The following is a 26,218-nucleotide window of genomic DNA, read 5'->3' as shown; positions in this document are numbered from 1 at the left end:
GTTCTGGGGCTCTAGTGGACAGCATAGTGACTATAGTTAAGAATACTGTATTATGTTCTTGAAAGTTGCTAAGAGAGTAGATCTTAAGTGTTCTCACCATTACCACCACCACCACCAAAAAAGCCCTCAAAAAACAAGATAATTATGTGAGGTGATGGAAGTATTAACTACCCCTATGGTGATATCAAATGCAATATGTTGTGGAAGCATTTGCAATATGTATGTGTATCAGATCATCACATTGTACACCTTAAACTTGCACAATGTTATATGTAAATTATATCTCAGTAAAGCTGGGGGTGGGGGGGAAGGAGTGGCCTCAGAGCCAAATTGTCTGACTGTGAATTTTGGCTTCACCACTTAGCAGCTGTGTGCCCCAGCTAACTGCCCTCAGGTAAGCTTGGAATTGTTATTAATAGAAACATTGTCCTCAGGAGGGGTGCAGGATGATTTGCTGGTTGGCTTGGGTTGAGGCATTAAAACTATCAAGTTAGTCTATTAGGCTAGTGTAGAATGCTGAGATTAATTTTCTAGGCCTTTGGAATATAGTTTTTTTTTTTTAAAAAAAAAGGTATGGAGATAAAATTTCAGCAGGTTGCTTTTGTCTTTTATTTTTAGATCACCACACTTATTAATCATAAAGATAATACCAAAAAGTCCGATAAGACTCTGCAAGCAATTCAGCGTGTAGGACAAGCCGTCAACTTGGCAGTTGGAAGATTTGTTAAAGTAGGGGAGGCTATTGCCAACGAAAACTGGGATTTGAAAGAAGAAATAAATATTGCCTGTACTGAAGCTAAACAAGCAGGTATGTGGATATTGATGTTGAAGCCTATTTATACCCATTTTATTGCTTTGAATATAATGACAAATTATTGTTTTATTTTGAGTAAAGGTATGTACTGTGTTTTAGCCCTGTGATTACAGATGCCTAGGACATTAAAGGCCTGGTTAGCTTCCAGGAATATTGAACTTCTCTTGGACCCAGTCCCAAATCTGAAACATTGACTTCTTTCACTGGGCAGGTTGGAAGTCCACCATCCTTGCCATCAGCCATTGAATGCGAGAGGTATAGAGGACTGCGAGTCGTGGATTCTGCCATTAAGGAGCCTATTAGCTTGTTTACCACCACGTAGGAAATGGAGATGAAAATAAGCATGTTACTATCTCTACAGCAGACAAATCAGACTGACTTCAAATTTCTGGATGTCCCACAAGCCTCTATAATTGGTGGCACAGGAGTCTTAGAGAACCTGGGGAGTTTTGATGGATACAAACAGTTCAGCTTTGTGGAAGTATCATTTATCCACTTATACATTCAACAAGTATTTACTGAGTGCTAGCCATGTGCCAGGCCTTTTTCTAGGCCAGAGGGATATAGCCATGTAGAAATCAATAAAAAAAGTTTGAAACTTGCGTTCTAGTGAGGGAGACCACAAACAAGCAAATAAATAGGTGTATGCATAATGTCAGATAGTGATAGTTATGATGAAAATAATAAAGCAGAGGAAGGGTTAGGAGATCAGACCAAAGGAGGTATATTTTAGAGAGGTCAGGGTTTCTCACCTTTGATGCTGTTGACATTTTGGGCTGGATAATTATTTGTTGATAAATCTTTGTTATGAGTGGGGGGCTACCCTGTACTTTGTAGAATGTTTAGCGGAATCCCTCACGTCTGCCTATCAGGCGCCAGGAGATTCCCTTCTTCCTGCTTTGTGACCACCAGAAACGTCTCAGCATTGCCAAATGTCCTTTGAGGGGTCGAAATGGCTCCCAGTTGGGAACTACAGAAATAGGGAGGTCAGGAAATCTCTCTAAGGAAGTAACATTGGAGCAGACAGCGATGAAATGAAGGCCCCAGCTATGTGAATATCTGGGGAAAGGCCATTTAAGGCAAAGAGAAGAGCGAGGACAGGTATGGCCTTCTAGGCAAAGATAGGAGCTTTGGACTGTGTTCTACATGTCATAGAGGGGCTAGTGGAAGTTTTTGTGCAAGGTAATGACATAATCTCATTGATTTTTTTAAAAGGACCCCTGGTGGTTCCTGTATTGAGAATGGATTTTATGGGGGATGAGGGTGAAATCAGAGACCGGTTAGGAGGCTTTTGCTATGGTTCAGGTGATAGATGATGGTGACTTGGTCCAAGTGATAGCATTTGAGGTGGTGAAGAGCGGTTGCATTTGGTTATATTGTCAAGGTGGAGCTGGTAGGATTTGCTGCTAGTTTGGATGTGGGCTGTGATGGGAAGGGTCACGGAAAACTCTAAGGTTTGGGGTATGAACATCTGGGTAAATGGTGGTGATATTAATTGAGATGAGCAATCCTGAGGGAGGAGCAGGTGCGTCTGGAGGATCATCCTGGAGGATCATCCTGAAGGAAAGGGGTGAAATAAGGCCAAGTGATATGGAGGGGCCAACCAGACAATACGTGGTCCTGAGTGTTACGTGAGTGACTTTAGGTGTTACTATATAGTTGATAGATTGAGGAATCTGGGGCTAGATGAAAGATAATAGTTTTGTGTTAGACATGTTTCTGGTAGTATGGAGGAAATGAACAAATGAAGGGTGACTGAGAGAGCACTGAGGCTAAAGCCAGGAAGATTAATATGGAAGCTTTTCCAGTAAACCAGGCTAAACCAAGGCAATGTCTTAAGGATATAAAAAGCAAGATAAGTACACTAAATATCCACTAAGGTGGTTAAATGATAGAACTTGGTTATTGATTAAAGGAAAGGGAGGATTCTGAATTGACTCTTGGGTTTCTATCCATTCACTGGGATATAGAATAGATTTTATGTGGGGAAGAGGGGATGACCTTATTCTATTCATAATTTATATTTTGCCTACATAGTAAAAGAGATTTTAAATAGCTTATAATTCAATATATATGTTTAATAAACCCATTAAAATAGAAAGTGAAAATAAATATAGTAGAAGCTTCAGCCAGCATTGTTACTCTAATAAAACATGAAATCTATCTTTGCAGTTCCTGGAAGGCAAGACAGAAATGTGGGAAAGAAAGGGTTATATAATTCTCATTGTTTGTTAAAAGGAAACAAACCAGCTTGTCAAGAGGAAAGCGACTTTTTTCCCTGGCACTGAGTTATTGTGTGGGAGCTTATACAACAGACATTATTACATAATGCAATGAACAATTCAACAGAAAATGCAGAGGTGTTCTTCATACTATTGTTTCTTAAGCAAATCTTTATTTAAAGCAAGAGTAGGGGTTTTTAAATGAAAGAGCAACCTGAGTCCTCACCTTATTGGCTTCATAATATGTCACTGTGCCCAGTGTAGGGTGAGAAAAGAGGCTGTGGACACCTTCGCCCGCTCTAGCAGACCGTGCTGCCCCGCAAGTCCTGTAAGCCTAGGAGCTCCATACAGGAGTCTTTCGGAGGCTGTCTTGGTGTCATGGGTTCCATATTTTGTCTCTTCTCCTGTGAAGTGACCTTTCCTTTCTTGGTAACTGCCTCATATAGTCAGTCAGGTAAGAGAATGAGAAAGGTGCCTCCTGGAGTTGTATGATATAGAAACCCTATTTTCTTTAAACATGTATAAATTTAAGACTTCACCTAAATCACTCCTGAAATGTTTCTAGCCCACTCAGCCCAGAATAATTACCTTTTCCTTGGGACCATTTAATACTTATTTGAGGGAAATAATATAAAGTAGTGATAAAAAACTGGGACTCTGGAGTCAATCCCAGCTCTTCCACTTGCTAGCAGTGTGGTACTGGGCAGACTACTAAACTTTTTTAAACCTCAGTTTTCTCATCTATAAAATGGGGATGTTGTTAGTGTTTATAGAAGTGTTTTGATATAATGCATGTATGCACTGACATATAGAAAGTGCTCAATAAATATTAGTTTTCATTGTAACTATTATTTTTAACTTTTCTTTCCCCGTGTTGAACTTCTGCATTGTGTTTTACTTTTTTCTAATTGAGGTATAAGTGACATATAGCATCGTATTAGTTTCAAGTGTACAATGTCATGACTTGATCTTTGTATATATTGTGAAATGATCACCACAGTAGATCTGGTTAACATTCACACATAATTACAAAATTTTTTTTCTTGTGATGAGAACTTAAGATTTACTCTTTAGCAACTTTCAAGTATGGAATACAGCATTATTAACTATGGCCACCAGGCTGTACATTGCATCCCCGTGACTTATTTTATAACTGGAATTTTGTACCTCTTGATACTACCCATTTCATCTATGCCCTGCTGTGTTTTTACTTTTCACTTGGATACTAGTCAAGTTTTACATTTTCTATGGGTGCTCAGAGAATATTTGTATTTGACTGACTTTGAATCTTTGCTATAAGATATAACACTAACTAGTTACATATAACAAGTCAAAAAATGATGGCCATAGAGCTATTAGACAGCTTTGTGACTTTTCCGGGGAACTAACTTTTGAACAGTCTCTACTTAGAACAACTTTATAATGTTAAAGAAGCATTTGACTTTGTTGGTGGAGCTAACCAAATGTTACCATCCCACATACTTAGGGCTAAATGCCTGTGCTTTAGTCAGAAAAAGGAAAAGTTAAAGAACACCATATGCCCAGGTTCATATGTAATATCCTTGGTGATTGAGGGCTACAGGAAAAAGTAACATTTCCCAGGGGTGCAGAGGAAGCATTTTTATAGTTTTTGCTATTACAGAAAGATACTTTTCCTCCTGCTCCTTTCTCTGTGCATTAATATTTAGTTCTAACCTCTTTTTCTCTGCTTAATTTGCTGTATAAGCTTTGTACTAGTTACCTATTGCTGTGTAACATATTAACCCAAACTTAGCAACTTAAAACCACGAACATGTATTCCTGCAGTAGTTTCTGAGGGTCAGAAATTAGGAGCAGCTTAACCAGCTGGTTCTGGGTCAGTGTCTCTCATGAGGCTGAAGTCAGGATGTTGGCTGGGCCTGCAGTCATCTGAAGGTTCGACTGGACTGTAGGATCTGCTTTCAAGCTCCCACTCTTAGTTATTGGCAGGCTTCCCATTTTTGCTGCCGGTTGACTAGAGGCCTCAGTTCCTCCCCATGTATGCCTGTCTGTAGTAATGGCTGCGTACAACATGGTGACTGGCTTCCTTCAGAGAGAGAGAGAGAACTGAGATGCTACCCCAGTGTCCTTAACAACCTAACCTTGGGTGTAACATACTGTCACTTCCGCCATACCAACCCTGGTGTGATGTGTGAGGAGACAGCATGAGAATGAAAATGCCAGGAGTTGGGGATCATTGGGAGCCACCTTGGAGGCTGGCTGCCGCAGACTTCATCTGTTAGTAGTAGAGCTTCAGCTATTGTCCTTATATGTAACCAGTCCATATCTAGTGGCTTATCTTTTGGGTTTTCCTGTGTTTCAAATTCCTATTGTCTGAAAGTGAATTTATCATCTCCCTTCCCATACCCCTCTGACTCTTTTAAGTGACTTAGGTTTGTAACCTTGAAGCCATTTTTTTCACTTTCCCTTTCCTTCTTATCTCTGTTAAGGTACTAATTTTAATTTTCTTTCCTCAGTATCTCCCAAATCATCCTTTTTATATTCCTATGACTACCAGCCTGGTAAGATCTTTCCACTTCATACCCACAATTAAAATAGCTGTCTGATTAGCAGCCTGGCTCTGAATCTCTCCTTTCCAGTCCATTTTATATGCTTCTATCAGACAAATCTTCCTAAATCTTGACTTCATTATGTCGCACCTTGTAATCTGTCCATTAAAATTTAGATACTTTTACTCAAGTTCCTAAGCTTCTTAGGTGTATGTAATAATATTGACAAGAGGGCTTTTGTGAGAAAATCAATCCGTTATATTCTCAGATTTATTTAGGACTTAAGTAATGATCTTGAACATTACAAGATGATGAAAAAAATTTTTTTATCTTGTTAATTTAAATAGTAAGGTTTAGAAATAATTACAGTTTTGTTTCATTTTGGGCGACAACAAATATTTAAATTTTTTTATTGAGGAACAATTGCTATTACAGAAATCAAAAGGTTTGATAGCAACAGTGAAGAAGAGACTTTTTCTAGAGAGTTGGGTTCATTTGTTAGAATGGTTTATGTTGGGCATCATAAGTATAAATTCAAATAGCAAACCTGAGGGTCAGCTTGTGACTTGAGTTCTTAGGAGGGACACTTTTGCTATGTTTTCCCACCCAGTGCCCAGGCTGACCAATGGATGAACTTGCTTATTGTTTCCCTCTGCCTACGGATGAATGATTCTTCTAGGCCCCCTTTTCATGGAGGAAGCCTCCCATTGGGGCCCAAAGCCTTGCCTCCTCTCCCTGAATGTCCATAGAAACCCAGGTGCCTTCAGGTTGTGGAGATGGGCAGTGACCCATCCCACCATGTCCTCCCTCTATCCCCCGACCCCTGGCCAAGGCCTGGGCAGCTGCTTACTGCTCTGCTCTCAGGTTCTTCTTTGGTTATTGGCTCCTGGGATTTCTCTTACTCAGTCCTGTAGAGCGGGAGGCTTTTGGGATCATGTAATTTGCCATACCACTGGAAACAAAAGTTGTATTTTTCAAACTCAGTAAAGGCAACAATTTTTCACAGTTCTTAGGAATGTGCCGTTGGGCTCATCAAGGAGAAGCTATTTCTTGTTCCTGAAATAAGAGTCCAAAGCCAAGTTTCTACCCATTGGGCACATTATCTTAAAGATTAAAGTCTGGATTTTAATTTGTGTTATCTTATTCTCAATTTAACTTCCCCTCCTTGCCTTTCACCTTAGGTGAAACAATTGCAGCGCTTACAGACGTAGGCAGCTTGAATCATCCAGAATCTGATGGCCAGATCACAATTTTTACAGACAAAACAGGAGTTATAAAGGCTGCAAGATTACTTCTTTCTTCAGTGACAAAAGTGTTGTTGCTGGCAGACCGAGTAGTCATTAAGCAGATAATAAGATCGAGAAACAAGGTACTTGTCTTTCTGATGGTTCTACTTGTGTCTTTCACGGTTGGTCATGAAGTGTGTTTTTTTTTTTTAAGTTGAGGTAATTTGGCAATGCTTGTCTATTTTAATTTTTTATTATTCTAATTGTCTGTAGTTTAAAAGTGGTATCCCAGTGAAGTAAGCCCAAAAGAGAAAGAAAAATGCCCGAAGGGGGCGGGGGGTGGGAAGGGACAGACTGGGATTTCAAAATTTGTAGATACTAACAGGCATATGCAGAATAGATAGACAAGATTATGCTGTATAGCACAGGGAAATATATACAAGATCTTGTGGTAGCTCACAGCGAAAAAAAATGTGACAATGAATATATGTATGTTCATGTATAACTGAAAAATTGTGCTCTACACTGGAATTTGACACAACATTGTAAAATGACAAAAACTCAATTAAAAAATGTTAAAAAAAAAAGAAAAATGCCATATGATATTGCTTATATATGGAATATTTAAAAAAGGACATAAATGAACTACTTATTATTTATAACTTAGATGATTTGTTTCTTAACTATGTGTAAGGACATTTGACTGCTTTTATGATTGGATTACTGCATTCTGTTGATTTTTATTTTGTGGTTGGCTCTATTCCTTTGATAACCATGTAAGTTTAAAAAGCTGAAGCTCTAAACTGTTCTAAGAAACAATGAACAGTACATATATGTAGATTTTAAAACAGTTTTATCTCTCAGAGTTGCTCTTCCTAGAATAAACTTTGTTTACCACCTCCCCCTCAAAAAAGAAAGTAACGTATGAAAATGTTGCATCAAAGCCACGTAGTGAGCTACACATGCAACTAAAAATGTAATCTTCAGAGACTGAAAACAGCTGAAGATAGCTTCTGAAAATGTCATATGATCTAAGGTCAGCTGTGTGTATTATTTTGTTATTATTTTGTACCAGTTTATACAATGTATATGGTAATGAAATGGTCTGTGTGGCTTAAAAAAAAAAGTGGGGTTTAACCTATACCTGCATTTCCTAAATGATGTGTGTACTGGGCCTAGACTTTTGAATGCAAATCATGTTTCTTCTCAGAAAACCATTATCTACTTGTTGAGGCAAAAACTTTTCACATGTACAAATTTGGGAAGTAAAGCTGAGCACCATGACAATGTATGTAGTAGAAACCTAGCTGCTAAAAATACTGAATTCCTCAGTGCCTTTTTTCCCTCAAGTCAGAGTTTAAGCTTAAACTTAAGAAATAGCTCAATCACCTAAAACCACAATTATCCACGCTACAAAATTTCTGTATGCAAAGTTTCTAAATATTACTGAATAATCACAAAATTTAGAGAATAGATTTTAACTCTCCCCATCTAGCTAGACCTTTTCCAGTCTTTCGGATAATGGCCATGCCTCTCCATCCGCCAGGAAGCCAGGGTGTGTGCAATCACTTCTTTCCCTGGATAATTCCCTAGGCAAGGAAGAGGGCAGTCAGCCAGGGAAGGGATCCTTCTACTGGCTTGAGAACAAAAACTACTTGGCTGGTATTGAGTGAATTGGAAAGTATAAGTTTAAAGAGAAAAAGAAATCGGAGAGATGGATCAGGCAGTGCTAGAGGAATAGGAAAAAGCCTTCCTGTCTTTGGAAGACGGAGGTTCTGCTCACTGGTGGCAATCTGCCTTATCTGCGTGAGTCTCCTGGACTTCCTGAGCTGCCAGGGCAGATTAACACGCCAAGTGTCCATCATATCCTCGTTAAAAATACGTAAACACAGGATATCTGTGTTTTCTTTACCTATCTTGGTCTGACTAAAACTAATCCAGTACTGTTATTTTAGAGAAAAGTATTTGAAAATATGTTTCACATTTATTTACTTTGGTTCTAATGTCAAGAAAACACATACCATTGTTGGCTCTGTTACAGACATGCTCTCTATCCACCCCAGGGTGTCCAAAGCTTCTTGGCAATTAACTTATTTGACACAGGCGGTTTCTGATTGATCCAAACTGTTTTCCTGCTCCTTAGATCCCAAGTCTCCCTTTCCAGTCCTCACTCTGCGGGTGACCTTCCTTGCATTTTCCTGAGAAGGACAGGGTTGCCCCGATTCTGGTTCACTGAGCCTTAAAGCTTCTGTGTATCGTCTTTTAGCCTCATCCCCTTCCTAGTTCTTCGAAGATTTGATTATCTTAGCCCTGCCCATTCCCAGCTTCTCCAGACTTTGTTACATAAGTGATCCCTTCTCTTGTATATTTAATCATTTCTTTTACTTTTTTTCCTCTTAATTTTCAAGTAAGCCAAGTCTCCCCATTCTAAAAAGAAATCATTCTCTAAATGGTTCTAACCTTTGAATCTGCGTCTGCTTCTCTGAGCTCCTCCTTTTCAGTCTTCTCCTCAGGCTCTTCCTCAGCTTTCCTCTAGAATTTAGAATTTCTCTTTTTTTCCTTTCTCAGCTCAGGCTCAATGTCTCAGTCTCCTTTACATCTACACCTGGTAATAAAATATTCTCTGTTTGCAGGTTCTTGCAACTATGGAAAGACTAGAGAAAGTGAACAGCTTTCAAGAGTTTGTCCAAATATTCAGTCAGTTTGGAAATGAAATGGTAGAGTTTGCACATCTAACTGGAGACAGACAAAATGTATGTATTTCCACATTTTAAAATCTTGAGATACATGTATATTTTCCAGTTTGGATGGAGGTGTGATCTTCATGATCATTTGGGTTGGTTTCTTTGCTTATTAAATCTATACCCTTGGTTTTGAAAGCCTTTAATAAACAAGCCAGGATAAAGTCAGTAGATCTGTATGTCTTTTTTTGCACACAGATAACATTTAAATATATTCCCACCTCACACACTGGGAAAGGTCATACTTGCCTTCAAGGCCCAGCTCAAGTACTTCCTCTTTTATGGAACTTTCCATTTGACTCTTCTACAAGGGCTCAGGCAAATAAATGAATCATCATACATATTCTGACAGTATTTTGTTATACAGCTCTGTTATTAGTCTTTCTGTAATTTGTTACTGTGTATTGTTCTGTTATTATATCTTTCTGTAATTGTATTCTAGGTACTAACCCAAGCATTGGGCTATTTGCATTGTCTGTATGTTAAGCTACTTAATATTTATGATCTCATTTAATTTTCAAAACGTCCCTATAAAGTAGGTGTTTTTATTACTGTCTTGAAACATGAGGAAACTGAATTTCACAGGATAATAAACTTTTCCAAGGTCACTCTTCTAGCAGATTGAACTCAGTTACATCTGATTCTAAAGCCTGTAGTTTTCCTACTACACCATAATATTAGCTCTTTGTAGGTCTGTTCGCCAACTCAGACTATAAGTTCTGAAGTTTAGGGAGGTGGAAGACTGTACCGAAACCAGGACTGACTTCTCCTTGTCAGGATATTTGTGCAGAGTCCATCTTATCAAGTTAAATATATAAATGACCTCTTCTTGAGACGCTTTGATGTCGAATTGTAGGCCATAGTCTTGGGCGTGAACTTCCTTGGTTGTAACTGGAGATGGAAGATGGGTATTGCCTTGGAAAGTGACAGGCTGGATTACGTGCTTCACTTAGTGCTTCTTGGACCATCTGGGTTTTAGAAGGCCTCTGTTCTGTCCTGTGCACCAGCCCTCTATCAGACTGAGATGCCATCTTTTCTGATAACTTGCTGACACCACACAATATATGGTGGCGTGTGTGCCTTACAAGTGTTATGTATGGCGTGCCCACTTGGTGCATTGTCAGCTAGACCTACAGGGTTGTTTTTGTTTGTTTGTTTGTTTTGCCAGAAGTCCTGTCTAGTGTGTTAAAGATGAGGAATGGGTGGAAATTTTAGGAGTGACCTCAACCTTTATTTTTGACAGGTACTCCTGATGGATGGTAGTCACACGTAGGACAGAGTCCTTTAGAATGTGACATTATGACCTGAATTAGCTTTTGGGTTGTATGCAGTTTCTCATGTACTGGATGTAACTTTGTTTCTTACTTTCCTATTAAAGAAAGCTGTATTGGGATGCAAGTGGATGAGAGTGATATTATTGTTGGGGTAACTTTGAATCTACTCTAATTTATTAAAACAAATAAAAAAAAATTTCAAACTTAGATCTTTGTTATTTGTAAGAAAGGCCTTTTCACCCAACTCACAAATAAGAAAAAACTAACAACACAGGTGAAAATTTTATGTGATCCAAATTTCAGTGTCCATGAGTAAAGTCTTGAACAGGACCACGTTAATTTGTTGATATTTTATCTAGGGTAGCTTTCATATTAGAGTGGCAGAATTAAGTAGTTGTTTCAGAGACCAAATGACCCAGAAAGCCTCAAAACTTTATTATCTGGCCTTTTATTGAAAAGTTTGGTTGACCTCTGATTTAGATGGTTACAGCCAAATCATTATGAGAGTATTTGGTTGCAGATTTGATCAGCAATACGTGGGGACCTTTTGTGATCACACACATTCATATCAAGGGCTCTATGAAGAGAAACCCAAAGGGAAACAAAAAACCAAAACACAGTGCCTACTTCAGAATTTGTATTCTAGTTGGGGAATAGTATATACCCAAGAAATTCCTAAGAACATTTTAGAGCGGCATATTGGCTGAGTTTAGGGCAAACAAAACTCATATGGAGATGAATAAGCATTTGGATGGGATTAATGAGACATGGTCCCTGAAAGAGCTGCCATCGAAGTGTCTATTTTGAAGGAGATAATAGCCCATAAATGCTCAATAAATAAGTCACTTTTAATTTAGTAAAGCACAAGATGGTTGTTTCTGGTTAGGAGTGAGCTGTGTTCACGTGGACACAAGAATGTCAGGTGTGCAGGCCACCAGGATGTGAGCCACATGGCAGCCTCCTCCTGGGCCTTGGCTCCTGGCTCTGCCACCCTGCATAAGGGCAGCTGTTTCTTTCCACTCTGTGGTGTTGATGTATTTACATTAAAGTGGTGATATTGTATGAAACTTTATTTATTTTTACCTTGTCACTTTTTTTAAACAGTGTTTACCTAATTCTTCAGTAGTATTATTATTATTGAGTAAATGATTTCTCAAGAAACTGGATTGTTTACATGACCCTAGGCTGCTTAGTAATTTTATTTCATTTTTAGGATTTGAAAGATGAAAAGAAAAAGGCAAGAATGGCAGCAGCTAGGGCAGTTCTTGAAAAGTGCACCATGATGCTTCTCACAGCTTCAAAGGTAAGAAAATTCCTGTTTTACTGTGTTGTAAATTAATTTGAAAATCTGATCAAATGCATTTAGTGTATATATTTTACGTTTTAAAAAGATCAAAGTAACAATTTGGAAAATAGGCTGTGATAGTCAAATCTCAGTTATTCTTTAATGAGGATGTTAACTTCCTTCCCCAGTTCCAAACATCAGGTAACCTATGAATCAGCTTTGATTGAGCAACTAAGCAGGAGCTGGCTTATTAGTGCTGTGAATTGAGGCCTGTCATGCTTGCCCACTGCCTGCAGGGTTTTGCTAGTCTTACTAGGGAGCCAGCACACGTGCTCTAGAAAAAGCTCGGCAAGTTACAATCTGTTAAGTAACAACAGAGTATTAAGTCAGCCCTTAGTTTGTTTATTCCGTAAATTCATACCTCTAATTCCTTATTCTACTTTTAACAAAATTGTCAATCAAGAGCTTATAATTCCAAACGGCAGTCGACCAGCAAATCGGTACAATTCAAGTTGAACTGGTAAACATCTAATTAGCAGTTTGTTTAGAATTACCTTTTCTGCTTAAAATATTAACTCTCTGTTAGGATCAGTGAAGCCAGAGAAACAGAATTCACTGGAGCCTGCTTGGAAGGCTCTGTTCATAGCCGGGCCCTGGGATAGTTTTTCCTTCACATCATTTTTTGAAAGACAAAGATGCACCCACACTTATGTAACATCTGTTCACTTCTCCTCATTCTTTTTTAGCCCTTGCATGTATAAGGCAACATTTTGAAAGTTTGAATCATGATGAAGATACAGGGTTCCCCCCCACAAACTTTTAAGTAAACAAACTGAAGTATAAAGATACAGTTTTACGCTCTGCCTTTTTCACTTAACCTTACTATATTGCCTTTTACTCATCCTGCTTCCACTTGTAGTGAGGAGCAGCAGCTGGGTGAGCCAGGGACACAGGAATTTTTGGTAAAGAACCATTTTTTATTAGCATGACATGCTCTCAATAAGATTTTGTGTATTATGATATGGACCATATCTTAACATAAAATTTTTCAATTGTTTCAAAGACGTGTCTCAGGCATCCCAACTGTGAATCAGCCCATAAAAACAAAGAAGGAGTGTTTGACCGAATGAAAGTGGCATTGGATAAGGTAATTGAAATTGTGACCGAATGCAAACCAAATGGAGAGACTGACATTTCATCTATCAGTATTTTCACTGGAATTAAAGAATTCAAGGTAAGAACAGAGAGAATATATTTTGATTTTTTTTTCTTTAACTTCCCTTTTAGGTAGATATTACTGTACCCATGTTTTTGAGGAAGAAAGCTAATGTGTGGTAGAACCTTTCTTTAGAACCAGGGCTCTCTGGTCCCAAAGTCCATGGCCTTTCAGTTTACAGCACTTGGTCTGTGTTTATGCCATGGGCCCTACCCCACATCTCCTCCTGAGGGTAAGGAAACTACAGGGACCAGTGATTCTTTCAGAGTTCTTATCCCTGAAAGGAATCTTAGAGATTATTCTTCTAATCTTCTCTTTTTGTCAAGGCTGAGAGGAGAGATGTCTTGTCAAAGGTCAAAGGATAATCACGGAAACAAGCAGGGGTAGAGCCAGGACTTTGGCCTCTTGAGGGTGCATTTCTGGTTCTGGCCTGGGCCAGTGCTGTACTGAGGCCACTTCCACGAGCGGGCATCCTGCAGGGCTGACCAATCATGAATAGACTGGGTCTCACTGTCAGAGGTTATCTTCTCGGCATCTGTAGAGGGAAACGAGATACTTTTATGTATTCCGCACTTCAAATTTATGAACAAATCTTGTGAAACCATACAAATGAATGGCCTTCAAAAAAGAACACTCTACTAAGCTGCTATTTAAAAACATATATATGTTCTTATTAAAGGGAAAGTAAAAAAAACTTAACATAAATGGTATGTGGTTATCATGGCTTGGTTTTTATGTTGTCATTCTGTTTAAATTCACAAATTCTCAGGTTCTCATTGTCAATTTCATACCTCACTTTGATCCACGTTCTTTCCTAGCTTCAAAAAATCCTGTCTCCTAGGACTGGAGATAACTTGGGCCAAGAGGAGAAGGGGAAGCTGTTACTTCCCTGTGGCTTCTTGACTTTCCCAAATCTTGGTATTTTCATGGATCATGTTAAAATGTGTCATATGTAAGGATTAATTTGAAATAATATTCGTGGAAGGACTCTAAAGTGTGAAACAAATGTAAGCTATTCTCATCAGCTCAAGAGTTGTGCCCACGATCATGACCACGATCGTCATCACTTACTGCCTCTTGGCCCAAGTTGTTTCTGTAACACATTTTAAGGTCTAGAGATTAGATAAGGTTGAAGTGATAGCATATCTTAGAAAGCTGACAGAGAAAAGATTGTGCAAGTGAATATGTGTTCACCACACATTCAGGGAACTCTAAGCCCAGGATGGCTGAACTGAAAGGAGGTTGGGGAACTCAGAGAGGTGAGACAGACTGTTAGAACAAAATGTAAAGATAAGACCCTGGAAGATTTTTTTGCTTTGCGGTACAAATTTGGGCTTGATTTTATAGGTGGTGAGGAGCCAGTTAGTAGGAGGGGGAAATATCCAAAGGTGTACATTTTAGAAAGAATATACAGGCCCCCTGGTAGAGAATGTTTTGGTCATGAAGGTACTGTTGGAGACATAATACGAAATGTTGGGGAGATGAGTTAGGTGAGTGGAAAAGTTTTGTTGAATTAATAAAGGAAAAATGGTTGCCTTTCCCAGTCCCTTCTGTACCCTACACCCCCCCGCACCCTTCCCCCACCTACACCCTCCGCACCCTTCCCCCTAGGCTCAACACGTGTTCATATTTGGCTGTAACATCTGCCAGGACTTTGCCTTGGCATTTTCTCAGATACAAATCCTTTACCTGGAGGCTGGTTCTTTTTTCCTACGGGTTGCTACGTGATAAGGCGAATGCTCTTTCTGTCGTAGTATTCACTAATCGTATAGGAATTTTTTATTAACAACTATAGGAAAGAAGCTCTGTGTGGCTGTTGGTGGCTCTTGAGCAATGTGTCCTTCTGGACTAGTGGACAATCAAGTCATCACTGGAGGCTGTATTTCTGCTGAGCTTTCAGACAGGGAAGGAAATTGCTAGCGCCTTGCTGGGCCCTGGGAGAAACCACAGCCCATCTGTAGGTGGGAATGTTGACTCATGTGGATGTATATCCTTTTTGTTTTCAGATGAATATTGAAACTCTTCGGGAGAATCTTTATTTGCAGTCAAAAGAGACTCTCTCTGCAACACTGGAAGCCCTACTGGAGCGCACAGAGGACTTCACTGATTGTGCCTACACCAGCCACGAGCACAGGGAACGCATCTTGGAGCTGTCAACTCAGGCGAGGATGGAACTGCAGCAGTTAATTTCTGTGTGGCTTCAAGCTGTAAGAACTTTCTTTCATCAAAGTAAATCCTAAGTAATAGCTTTTCCCTGAGCTCTGCGAGTTGTGGGAGGCACCATCATCACCGAGAGTATGAATGTGGTCCAGAGTGGGACCAGGATGTCTCATCCCTTTTCTGCTTCCTACTTGGCCAGAGTACGCTTCCTATCCAGCACTCACAGTGCTAGACATTCTAGGCCTGGCGGTCCTCATCCTGACTGGTCTGGATTCTGTGCCACCATCCCCGTCACTAGTTCACCCTGTTGTCCCCACTCTTGCACCAAACTCACTTCTGTAAAATTCCTCCCCAAAATGCTTCTTCAGAGTGAAGAGCAGAAAAGCAGACCCCTACCTAGAGGTTCTTGGGACCTGTATCTTACTGTTGGAGCCATTCAGATGTGCACAGTTCTTAACTCTGAGGACCGCTGATTTATAGACACAACAATTTAGAAAACTTTTTGAGGTCTAGATACAATGAAACCAAGGGTAGATCCAGCTGACAGGTAAAAGATTTTTCACCCTTGCAGATTCCTGTCTCAGATTGGTGGGCAGCCACTTAAAGAGCCTTAAACAGGCTGCTGGTGCGCTTCAGACGTGGGAGGTTATTTGGGCAAGAGTGGCAAAGATGGACAGAAGTGGGACAGACAGTGTAGGAAGTGTGCGCTCTTTCTTCTAGAGAGGGTGGGTTACAGATTTGAAAGGTAGAGGTTTGAGACACGTCTCAGACACCATTTGTTTATTTCTTAGATCTATTGTATGTCAAAAAAGTATTTAACATGGTTTACAACATACAGCATGGTTGGAACAAATCTGGAAATGACGGGTGAAAGCTTGGGCAGTAAGGGTGGGGAAGGGTGAATGTGCCTGAGAGGGCCCAGCAGTCTGCTCCCTTGTGAAGACATTGATTTATGAATGAAGAATAGTATAGGTTTCGTTCATATTTTTTTTGGCATCACAACATTGCAAATACTCATATTAACAGGGAATCGTGACCTAGAGCAAAGTGGTGTCAGGGATCAAAGCAGTATTTTGTGTGTAGTCTGAATTATCTATGTGGGATCTAATCTGAAGTGTAGATCGCTTCAGAGTTAAATTTTAAGCCCAACATGCAGTATAAAGAGTTTCTGTGAGGAGATGCTGTCTGTGTTGGGAATCTAGTTCTGTTAAGACTTAATTTGCTATTAGCACCTTACACATATTTCACAAGCACTTAGATCTCTGATTCTGCATGTCAGATGTCAAAAGTTCATTCACTTTCTTCAGTTGTTGTTACTAAGTGCCTTTTCTATGCCAGGCACTGGAAATCTAAAGATGAATAAGATAAAATCTTTGCCTGCGAGAATTTTGCAATGTAGAAAAAAAGGTGTGAGACAGATATAAAAAAAATCTGTAAGTTGTCCTAAAAAAAGGTTCAGATCATATGTTGAGAGGACTTGAAGGCGGGTAAATTCGTGTTTAGCCAGAGGAATCAAGAAGCTTCATGAAGAGACTGACATTGGACTTTGATTTATTCAAAAACAGAATACCTGCTACTTTCCAATTGCTGTGCCACGTACTGTGCATTCAGTGGTGAGCAGAGTAAATGTTATCCCAGCCTTCACAGAGCTTACCAAGGCCTCGTGGGGAAGACACACTTCACACAAGGAAAATCAGAAAGTACATATGTAGTTGCAAACTAGGGTGGTTACTTAGAGAAAAGATCAGAGTGGGTAAGAAGAGGGTCTCAGTTACATTGTGTGATCTAAGGCCTTTCTGAGAAAGACATTTATATGAGGACTTGAAGATGAGTAGGGTTTTAATTTTTAACAAAGTTAAGAGTAAAGAGATAAACATTCTAGGCAGATGATAAAACAGATTAGTTTTAGATATAAATTTATTAAAGAAAATTAGATTTTAAAAATTCCCTTGTTAAAGTTTAGAGTAGAAAAATATAACTAAATAATTAAAATTCTCTTTTCCACTCTAACGATAAACAAGTGAATTTTTAAAATCCACTTTTCCTGTAGTTCATACAGTGATATTGAAAACTTAGTATTACTTATAGTTCGAGTAAAATTGGAATTACCAGATGAAAAAGATGAGGTAACTCTTTCATATATGCTTTTAAAACTTTTCAGCAAAACAAGAAAACAAAAAGTGTCTCTGAAGAACTAGAACTCACTATATTGAAAATCAGTCACAGCCTCAACGAACTTAAGAAAGAAGTAAGTATAGTTTGAAATCTAGCCTCTTTTAATTCTTTGCAAATTGTCATGTTGTATGGTATGTATAAAATGCATTAGAATGACTATGTTCCTGTGCCCAGAAAATGGTTTTAAAAGTTTTCCTTTGACCTAGTTATTTTGAAGTCACTGTTTTATTAGTGGCATCATTCTCAAAGCATGTACACAAATATTTATAATAGACCCAAGCTGGAAACAGTCTAAATTTCTATCACCAGGGGAATAAATGGATTTTGGTTTATAACTGTACCAAATACTATTCAGCAATAGAAAGGAACACTGTGGGTACAGGTAATAACATGGATGAATTGTTCAAACGTTACACTTAAGTGAAAGAAGTCAGACACAGAAGTGTGTGTGTATGTGGGTGATTCTGTTTACAAGGAATTCTTAAAAAGGCCAAACCAATTTATTGTGATGGAAACCAGATCAGTGACTGCCTGTTGGGGGATGTTTACTGTAAAGGGGCATGAGAGAACTTTTGGGGGTAAATAGTAAATATTGATTATGTTGGTAGTGACTTGGGTAGAAATGCTTGTCAAAATTCATCAAACTGTACCCTTGGTACACTTTGTTGTATATACAGTGTATCTTAACAAAGCTGGTTTTTTAAAATATTCCTTTGGTTGAGACAATTTTCCTGTTTTTTAGATGAAAACTTTATCATCCAGTGACCTCTTTGGTCACTCTCTGGTAACTGAAAGTCACTTTAAGTCAGGGGTTTGCAAACTACAACCAGGCTGTCTGTTTTTGTAGGTCAAGCTTTTGGGGACACAGCCCTGCCCATCTGAGTTGGGTAGTTGCAACTGTGTGGCCTGAGAAGCCTAAAATATTTACTCTTTGGCCCTCTACAGAAAAAGTTGGCCAATTCCTGCTTTAGATCATAAAACACAATCTCAGTTCAAAAATGAGGTGTTCAGTCCAATATATTAATCAGTATTTTGATTCATTCAATTGTAGGACTTCTCCCCTCTTCCCCACTCCTCTCGCCCCACCTAGGGTTTTGGGGGAAGGTGTGACCTCTTGTCCCTTTTTCAGGCCCTTCATCCCCTGTTGTCTAGCTTCTGTTTCAGGTCTTTGCCAGGTTGTGGCACAGGGAGAGAGGGCAGTGGGGAAGGAGAAAGTTCTTAGCGACTGGTGCCCTCGTAAGATGCGCTGGGCTCAGAAGATGTTTAAAGCTGACTCTCTCTTTCATGAATACCTGAGTGTGTTCTTCAGAGCCTCTCCTGGTGCCTCCCTGCGCCAGCTCCTTGCTGCAACCCCTGTGCCATATTGCTCCCTCTACTTTGGGGTGTGCTGGAGGTGGGACTCCACAGTGAGCACCGTCAGTGCTCCAGACAGATCCTCCTCACAAAAACCTTTCTTCCACCTTATCTCTGATTTCTTCCTTCTCTTATATTTTTTAAGAGAGTCAAAGGGCTTGAGAGAATGAAATTGGTTTAGGGGCATTTCTCTTGTAAATCATACACATGGTGATGTTTCATTGATCTCTGTTGAAACTGTCATTTTAACATCCTTAAACATAGAAGGATATGGTTTTCTATGGTTTATAAAAAGCCTACCCATTTTTTTCAGCCTCTTCAATTTTAATTAAACTATTGTTAAGACTGACTATCAGTAGAGCATAAAATCTTTTGGTGTGGCTTTCCATAATTCTATTTTCCTTACCTCTGAAATGGGTGTAACAACATCAACCTAGAAGACTCTTTGTAAGGACTACGGGAGATAGTATCTATACAGCTGTGTTCAGTAGCTCGCCTAGAGCAGGAACTTGGTGTTTATTCACCCGTCTTCCCCTGGAGTTGTTAGTAAGTTGTCTCCAGAACCGCTTGTAAGATTTACGTGACCTTGGACAAGTCACTTAGTCTCTAGGGACCTGTTTCATAGTCTGTAAAATAAAGGGCTGGCGTTAGGTGTTTTCTAGGGCCCTGATAATTAAACAAAATCTTTTGAATTCCTACGTGCATTTAATTTCCAAAGGAAAAGTGCATTTTAATGTCTTTGTTTCTGACCGTAATTATTCTCACTTGATTTCATGAATTCGGACTACCCTATTGTTAATTTTGTACAAAGTCTTGTAATTTGAATTGACATTGGATTACTTCCAGGAAAAAAAGAATCACTTCATTCAAATAGGCTTAATCAAAATCATATTTTCCTTAAGACAGCAAGAACGATCTCTTTCTGGTGAACTCCAAAATAACCTGGCATAACATTAGAAAACAAAAAGGCAGGGTATGGAGAAGGAAAGATTTTAGAGTTAATAGTACCCAAAGATACCCAGTGAGAGTGAGCCATGCTTAAAATCCATTCCACCTAAAGTTAAATAAAACCTTGAGGTTTTCATTACCCTTTTATCCATCATTTCTCCTGAGACCCAAGCATTAGAGACTTAAGTGCTGGATAGCAGTAGAGATAATTGGTGAGAAATAATATAGGAAACTGGTGAGTCCCTGGAGGGAAGGTGCTGTGTCCAACTTGTCATGTATGTCTGGCCTTTGGTCCAGTACCTGCCATAACGTAGGTATTTGATAAAATTTGTTGAATACATATTTGACTGCATTTCACAGTGATACTTTTTCAATGTCTGTTAAAAAACTTGTTGAAGACGAACTGCCATTTGATTTTCCTCTTAGCACTTTGAATACCATTCTCTTCATACTATTTTATTCCTTACTAACTTTAAGAGTAGTGGAAGCATTTTTTTTAGGTAAGAGAGAAGCTGTGTGGGAAAGAACTGGTTGATAATAGGATGAAAAAAGGACCAGGCTACTCTGCCAGGATGACCAGCTCATCTTCTGCAAACAGCGTTATTGCCAACACCAGGGGACGCATAGATGTCAGGATCCCACCTGGCCTTGGGAGAGTTTGCAAGCTCCCCAGGGCTATGTAATTCCACTATTACCACAGGAAACTTCACTCTTCCCCCTCAGCTGATCGAATGGGACTGCTGAGGTTGCTACTCTGGTTTTTAAAGTGCTCATGAAGTTTTTGATCACAAAACCTTATTGTTTGTTGTCTTTCTTTCATTACCCTTCATCCCCCACATCTGCAGCTTCATAGTACAGCAGCCCAGCTGGCAGCAGATCTGTTAAAATGCCATGCGGATCATGTGATTCTAAAAGCATTAAAACTTACTGGAGTAGAAGGAAATTTAGAAGGTTTGGCTGAATATGCCTGCAAACTCTCTGAACAGAAAGAGCGGCTTGTTGAGGTGAGTAATAGGTTGCTTGTTAGAGAAATTGTAGTTTAATGAAAGCTGTACTATCATCAGGGACTATTAACACAAAATATAATTTTTGCATTTTCTCTCTCTTCTTTGGAATTTTAAAGATATAATGTTACCTCTTCTGTTCTTACAACAATCTAGCCTAAAACAAAACAACAAAAAAAAAAATGCTAGAGCCCACAAAAGACCTTTTTTTTTTGATGGATGATTAGATCCACTTTTATTACACTGTTTTCTGCATTACTATGGACTCATTTAAACAGTTTTGTTAAAATAAGTCAAAAAGTAGCAGCACATGTAATATTAGGAGAACTGGTATAACTTTGAGGGACAGTTTTTGGAGTAGAGCACAGCCCAGCAGTGCAACCACTCAGTGATCAGAAATTGGGTAGTATTGGCCATCACTGATTTCTGCTCATAAAATGCACTTCTTAAACTTAGAGAGATTAGATCTTGAAGTAGAGCAATGGAAGTATATCGTATGACCTTGTTTAATTTGAATCATGTGGGTCTCTGCAGGAAAGAGATGGCACCCTCAAATTAGGTTAATTTAAAATGGATTTAATAAAGGAACGATTTGCAGTTGCACGGACAGGGCGTGGGGGAAACCATGAAAGTGCAGGAATTGGGGAATTAGTGAGAGCAGAGCTGGTATGACCCCTCCACCGAAGTTAACAGGGGGAGTGAGTGGTTTCTGGAAACTGGAAGGGCGTAGAAGTCTTTCAGAGAGCTACCTCGAGAGACCCGTGATTTTAGGACGAGAGACCCAGACGGTCCAAGGCGACCCTGCAGGGAAGGAGCATGAGAATGAAGGCCCTTCCTCGCCTCATCCCTGCTGGTCTGTGGCCGGGGCCTCCCATTGGCCGAGCACAGCTGTAGACCACATGTGTCAGTCTCCCAGGGCGAAGGCAGGTTTGAGAAGGAAGAAGAGTGGATATAGAGGGACAAAGAGAAAACGTTCATCACAGTCTTCCTTCTCTGAACCTCTCCTGTTCTGCCTATACCTCTGTGATGTGTTACAGACGCTTGACCTGGCACTTTTGTTGTAATTCCAGTTACTGATTGATATTCTAAGCCTTCTGTCTGTTGAGAATGTCAGACATTTGTTGGTGAAAAATGTATGCTTAACCCATGTATGTATAAGGCATATATATGTGTATATATTCCCCTTGCGTATGTGAGGCATGTCCTCATCAGCTTGTATATAAACGCAGATATGAACCGCCTAGCTGTTCTCATTATCTAACGTACCCTGCTCCCCGAAGGAGACTAGTGGTTAGGACGAAACTTTAGACGAACTAGACTAGTTTCCTCTTCTTTACTTGTTTACATCTGAAAACTGCTAGGGAGCATTCTTAAAATGACCGTAGGCAGATATTTTAAAAATAGGTTTGATGCTGTTTTGTTTATAAGCCAAATATTATGACTGTAGGCAGAGTTGCTGATTATAGAAATCCTGAAGCAAATCTTTTTAAGAGATAAAAAGATTTTGTTTCTAATTCTCTATTTTAAGCCTCAAGATTTTCAGTAATTTTCACTGATACAGGCTCTTTACTCATTACTTCAGTCTTGCCTAATCCAGTGTTACCTGCAGTGAAAGGTGTATTAATTGACTGTGAAGATAAGTGTTATTTGTTGGCAGAAAGAATGTGTAGCTTGTGGTGACTGACATAATTTAGCTGAGAGACCTTGGGTAAGTCCTTGGGTAAGTCCTTCTCCAGGCCATGTTTCTTCATACATGAAATATGTGACCATATATCCTTTCAAAGATTCCTGCTGATTCTGATATTCTTTGACCACCTTGCCATGATCAGATAGGAAGTACAAACACTAGGGTATATGCTAAACCCTTATTCCTGCCTTGTTCCTAGACTCTGTCGGTAACCAACATAGTATTAAATTTTCTCATTAAAGTACAGATTTATTTTTATAGGTTTTAATAAGTTTTATTTTCTTTACTATTTATAAACTGATACTATTTGTTGTGAAGAATTAGAATGTGAAAGTTGAACTGTACAAATGCTTTCTCGTAGACCTGTCGATTGTTGAGACATGTATCTGGGACAGAACCTCTTGAAATAACCTGTATACATGCAGAGGAGACATTTCAGGTGACTGGCCAACAGGTACGATCAACAGCAGATTGTTCTTTCTATACTGTGTTTTATCTGAGTGTCATAGCAAGTTGTGCCGAACGAAGACATAAATGATTCTACATAGCTACAGCCCAAATCTACTGGAAGAAATGAAAGTAATGGAATTTTTGTTGGTAGTGTACCAGAACATTCTGTTGGATTATCTGGTCATTTGCCAAACTGGAGGTTGGTCCATTTAATTGATGCCCTAGTTTATACCTATTTAAATGATGCTGTTTACAATGCAGGTGATAGTAACACGTTTGAAAACTGAGCTATCATAATGTAACAGGCCATAAAAATATTAGTATGTTTTGACCCAGTAATTCCTAAGGACATAAGGAGATTAAAAAAAAACAAAAATAAAAACAGTTGTTACAACATTATTTATAATAAGATTCAATTGGAAGCAAAATAACTATCTTAAGTTAGGCAAATAATATATTACAACATTAAAATAGTAATTATGGTAACTAGAATTAGCAACATCAAAAAACATTTCTTTAAAATGTTAGGTGAAAAAGCAGGATACAGACTTGTTTATATGCTATAATTGCCACTATATAAAATGTGTATATGTGAGAAAATGACTAGGAATGTGCAGAAATGAAAGTTCTGCTTGCTTGGGAGAATTGTGAGGTTTTTTTCTGGAATTTTCTATAATATTACTTTGTTTTGATAATTTTCAAAAGCATTTTAAAGGCTGATATCCCGTACTCTAAGGGAAAAAATGAGGGACAGAACTTCCTTTCTTTTTTGGGCTAAGCACTAGAATATAGTTTATCAGGTGTTCTTGTTTCATTTGTCACGGGCTTACTCCTAATTGCATTATTGGATGATAGATGTTGAGCCCCGGGATTTATCGTTGAGAACAGTGAAAGTAACTTAGAGACGAAGGACACGTGTGCCTTCCAGCAGACCCATGTTGGATGCTGGAGGGAAGATTATATGCTTCCCTGTAGAGAACAGTGTCAGAGGTTTATCATGGAAGCAGGAACTATATATACGAGTGACCCTCAGCAGTGACCATCTGCTGAACATTTTATTATAACCAGAGGATCTCTGTTTATTAGGAGAAACCAAGGCCTCAATACTTACTTGTCCATTTGAGAGTCATCCTACTTGCCTTAGCTATAAGCGTGTTTTAGTAGAACTAAAGGATTTAACTCTCCTGCCGTATGCAATCCGCTCTTGTTATCCTCAGGCCCTACTTGCTATTTGGCTTTAACTCTCTACTTACTGTTCTCATTGCAGCAGGGATATTAGGCAAAGCCATATTCTCTTCCCCAGGGTGGTGACAAAGCCTGTTGTCAATTTCTATAACTTGAGAAGCCTTTTGTGTTCCCGTAGCCTCAGCTTTTATTCCTAGTCTTGGCCATCTGTCTCACAAAGGGATAATTTAAGGAAGTAGAACATGCCTCTAATATAATTTATATTATTTCTGGATATTTCTGCTTTAGCAATGTTGCCTTTATATTTCCTTTAAAATGTTAGATCATATCCAGTGCACAGTTGAACAGTTGGCACACTGTACAGTGGCTCCTGGTTGAGAGGGCAGCATTGCTGAAATGCAGCCCTAGTCCCCTGGCAAGCCATGTGCTTTCCTTCCCTGAAGATGGTGAACCGTGTTCTACTCATAAAGCTGCCACCTGCTTGTCACGCCTGTGCCTGTGGGACTGCCCGCCCTGAGCACACAGGTCTAACTCTCTCGAAGGAGCTGACTCTGCCCGTATCAGTTTCTGAAAGCTCTCCAGTGTCTCCCTATCTTGATCAAAGTCTGTCCTTACTGTGAATGTTTCCCTATCACATGGCCACTGGTGACCTTCCTTTTTTCCATGTCGGTCCACTCACTCTGGCCTACTGGCTGTTGTTAGAACATACCAGAAATGCTCCCACCTCAGCAGTTTCCCTAGCTTCCCCCGTGGCTCCCTCACTTTCTTCAGTTCTTTGCTTACACTTCACCTTAAGTTAGTGACCACCTAACACCCTCCATCCACCTTACCCTTTGTTTTTATACATATCGCTTGTCATCTTCTAAGATATCTGATAATTTACTTAATAGATTTTTAATTGTCTGTCCCCCCACATGTTAATGTGAGCCCCATGAAGAGAGGTACATTTATCTGTTTCATTTGCAGCTGTTTCCCTGAACCTAGAACATGGGTACAGTGTCCGGCACATGGCAGATGAATGAATAGCCGTGTATTAGTTACTTGGTATCTTTGGGCCTCAGTTTCTCTGGCTGTAAAATGGGAATAATGCTTATTTGGGAAGGGTAGTATTTTGTTTGTGTGTTTTTGAGAATTAATACTACTGTATCAAGCACCTAACACAGTACCTCAAGAATATATGTACCATGTACTCGTAGGTGTGTGTGTGTGTTACTACTACTACCATTATCACCATTGCCACCAGTGCTACTACCACCACCACTACTCCTGCTGCCCCACCACTGCTGCCACAATTACTACCACTACCAATACCCTACTGCCTACCTCCCACCATCACCACCACCACTGCTGCAGTGTACAGTGCGCACTGTGTAGTCTGAGTATAGCTCTTTGAATTATGCCATGGGTATAGCTTTGTTGAAACAGAGCTTTCCTTGAATAAAGATAATTGCTTCCTTTGACACAACATTGTAAAATGACTATAACTCAATAAAAAAATGTTAAAAAAAGATAATTGCTCCCTGAATAAAGGCTTCTGAATAATAATGCCTACAATTTATCTATAGATAAGATTATAAGAAATAGTGAGTTCTGTTTACTAAGATGGTAAGAGATAGTTTGTTCTCCTGGGTATGTCTGCAGTGCCCAACATGGAGCTTACATGTGGAAATTGCTTCCTAGTTGTGTACTGAGTTGATTTGAACAATACAGACTGAAATTTGGTTTCTAATGTGATTCTGAGAGCTAAGATTTTGAAACGCACACCAGTGTATATTGTGGTTTTTTTTTTTTTTTCCCCTACTTTATAAATTTATTTTCTGACGATTCAGTGAGGAGCCAACATATTAACCTGGATATTAACCGAAACTATTTCAAATCAATTTGCTACATCTTAACCATGGTTGAAGACATTCTTCAAAGAGTGATTTGCCACCAAATCAGAGATTATTG

At 39.2% G+C, this 26,218-nt stretch overlaps 1 protein-coding gene across 1 annotated transcript in view; it reads left to right on the top strand.

The window, feature by feature from the left end:
- Positions 1 to 26,218, top strand: part of CTNNAL1 (catenin alpha like 1) — a 50,827-nt gene that overhangs the window by 10,272 nt on the left and 14,337 nt on the right. Inside the window, exons 2-10 of the mRNA XM_074361954.1 lie at positions 619 to 808; positions 6,746 to 6,933; positions 9,424 to 9,543; positions 12,019 to 12,108; positions 13,154 to 13,324; positions 15,313 to 15,513; positions 17,628 to 17,714; positions 20,788 to 20,946; positions 22,995 to 23,087. Of these exons, the coding sequence (XP_074218055.1) occupies positions 619 to 808; positions 6,746 to 6,933; positions 9,424 to 9,543; positions 12,019 to 12,108; positions 13,154 to 13,324; positions 15,313 to 15,513; positions 17,628 to 17,714; positions 20,788 to 20,946; positions 22,995 to 23,087 (1,299 nt within the window). The remainder of the gene's footprint in view (positions 1 to 618; positions 809 to 6,745; positions 6,934 to 9,423; positions 9,544 to 12,018; positions 12,109 to 13,153; positions 13,325 to 15,312; positions 15,514 to 17,627; positions 17,715 to 20,787; positions 20,947 to 22,994; positions 23,088 to 26,218) is intronic.

This window comes from Camelus bactrianus, chromosome 4 (assembly GCF_048773025.1).
Source record: "Camelus bactrianus isolate YW-2024 breed Bactrian camel chromosome 4, ASM4877302v1, whole genome shotgun sequence".
NCBI classification, from domain to species: Eukaryota; Metazoa; Chordata; class Mammalia; order Artiodactyla; family Camelidae; genus Camelus; species Camelus bactrianus.
This window is presented reverse-complemented; position numbering and strand designations above follow the sequence as displayed.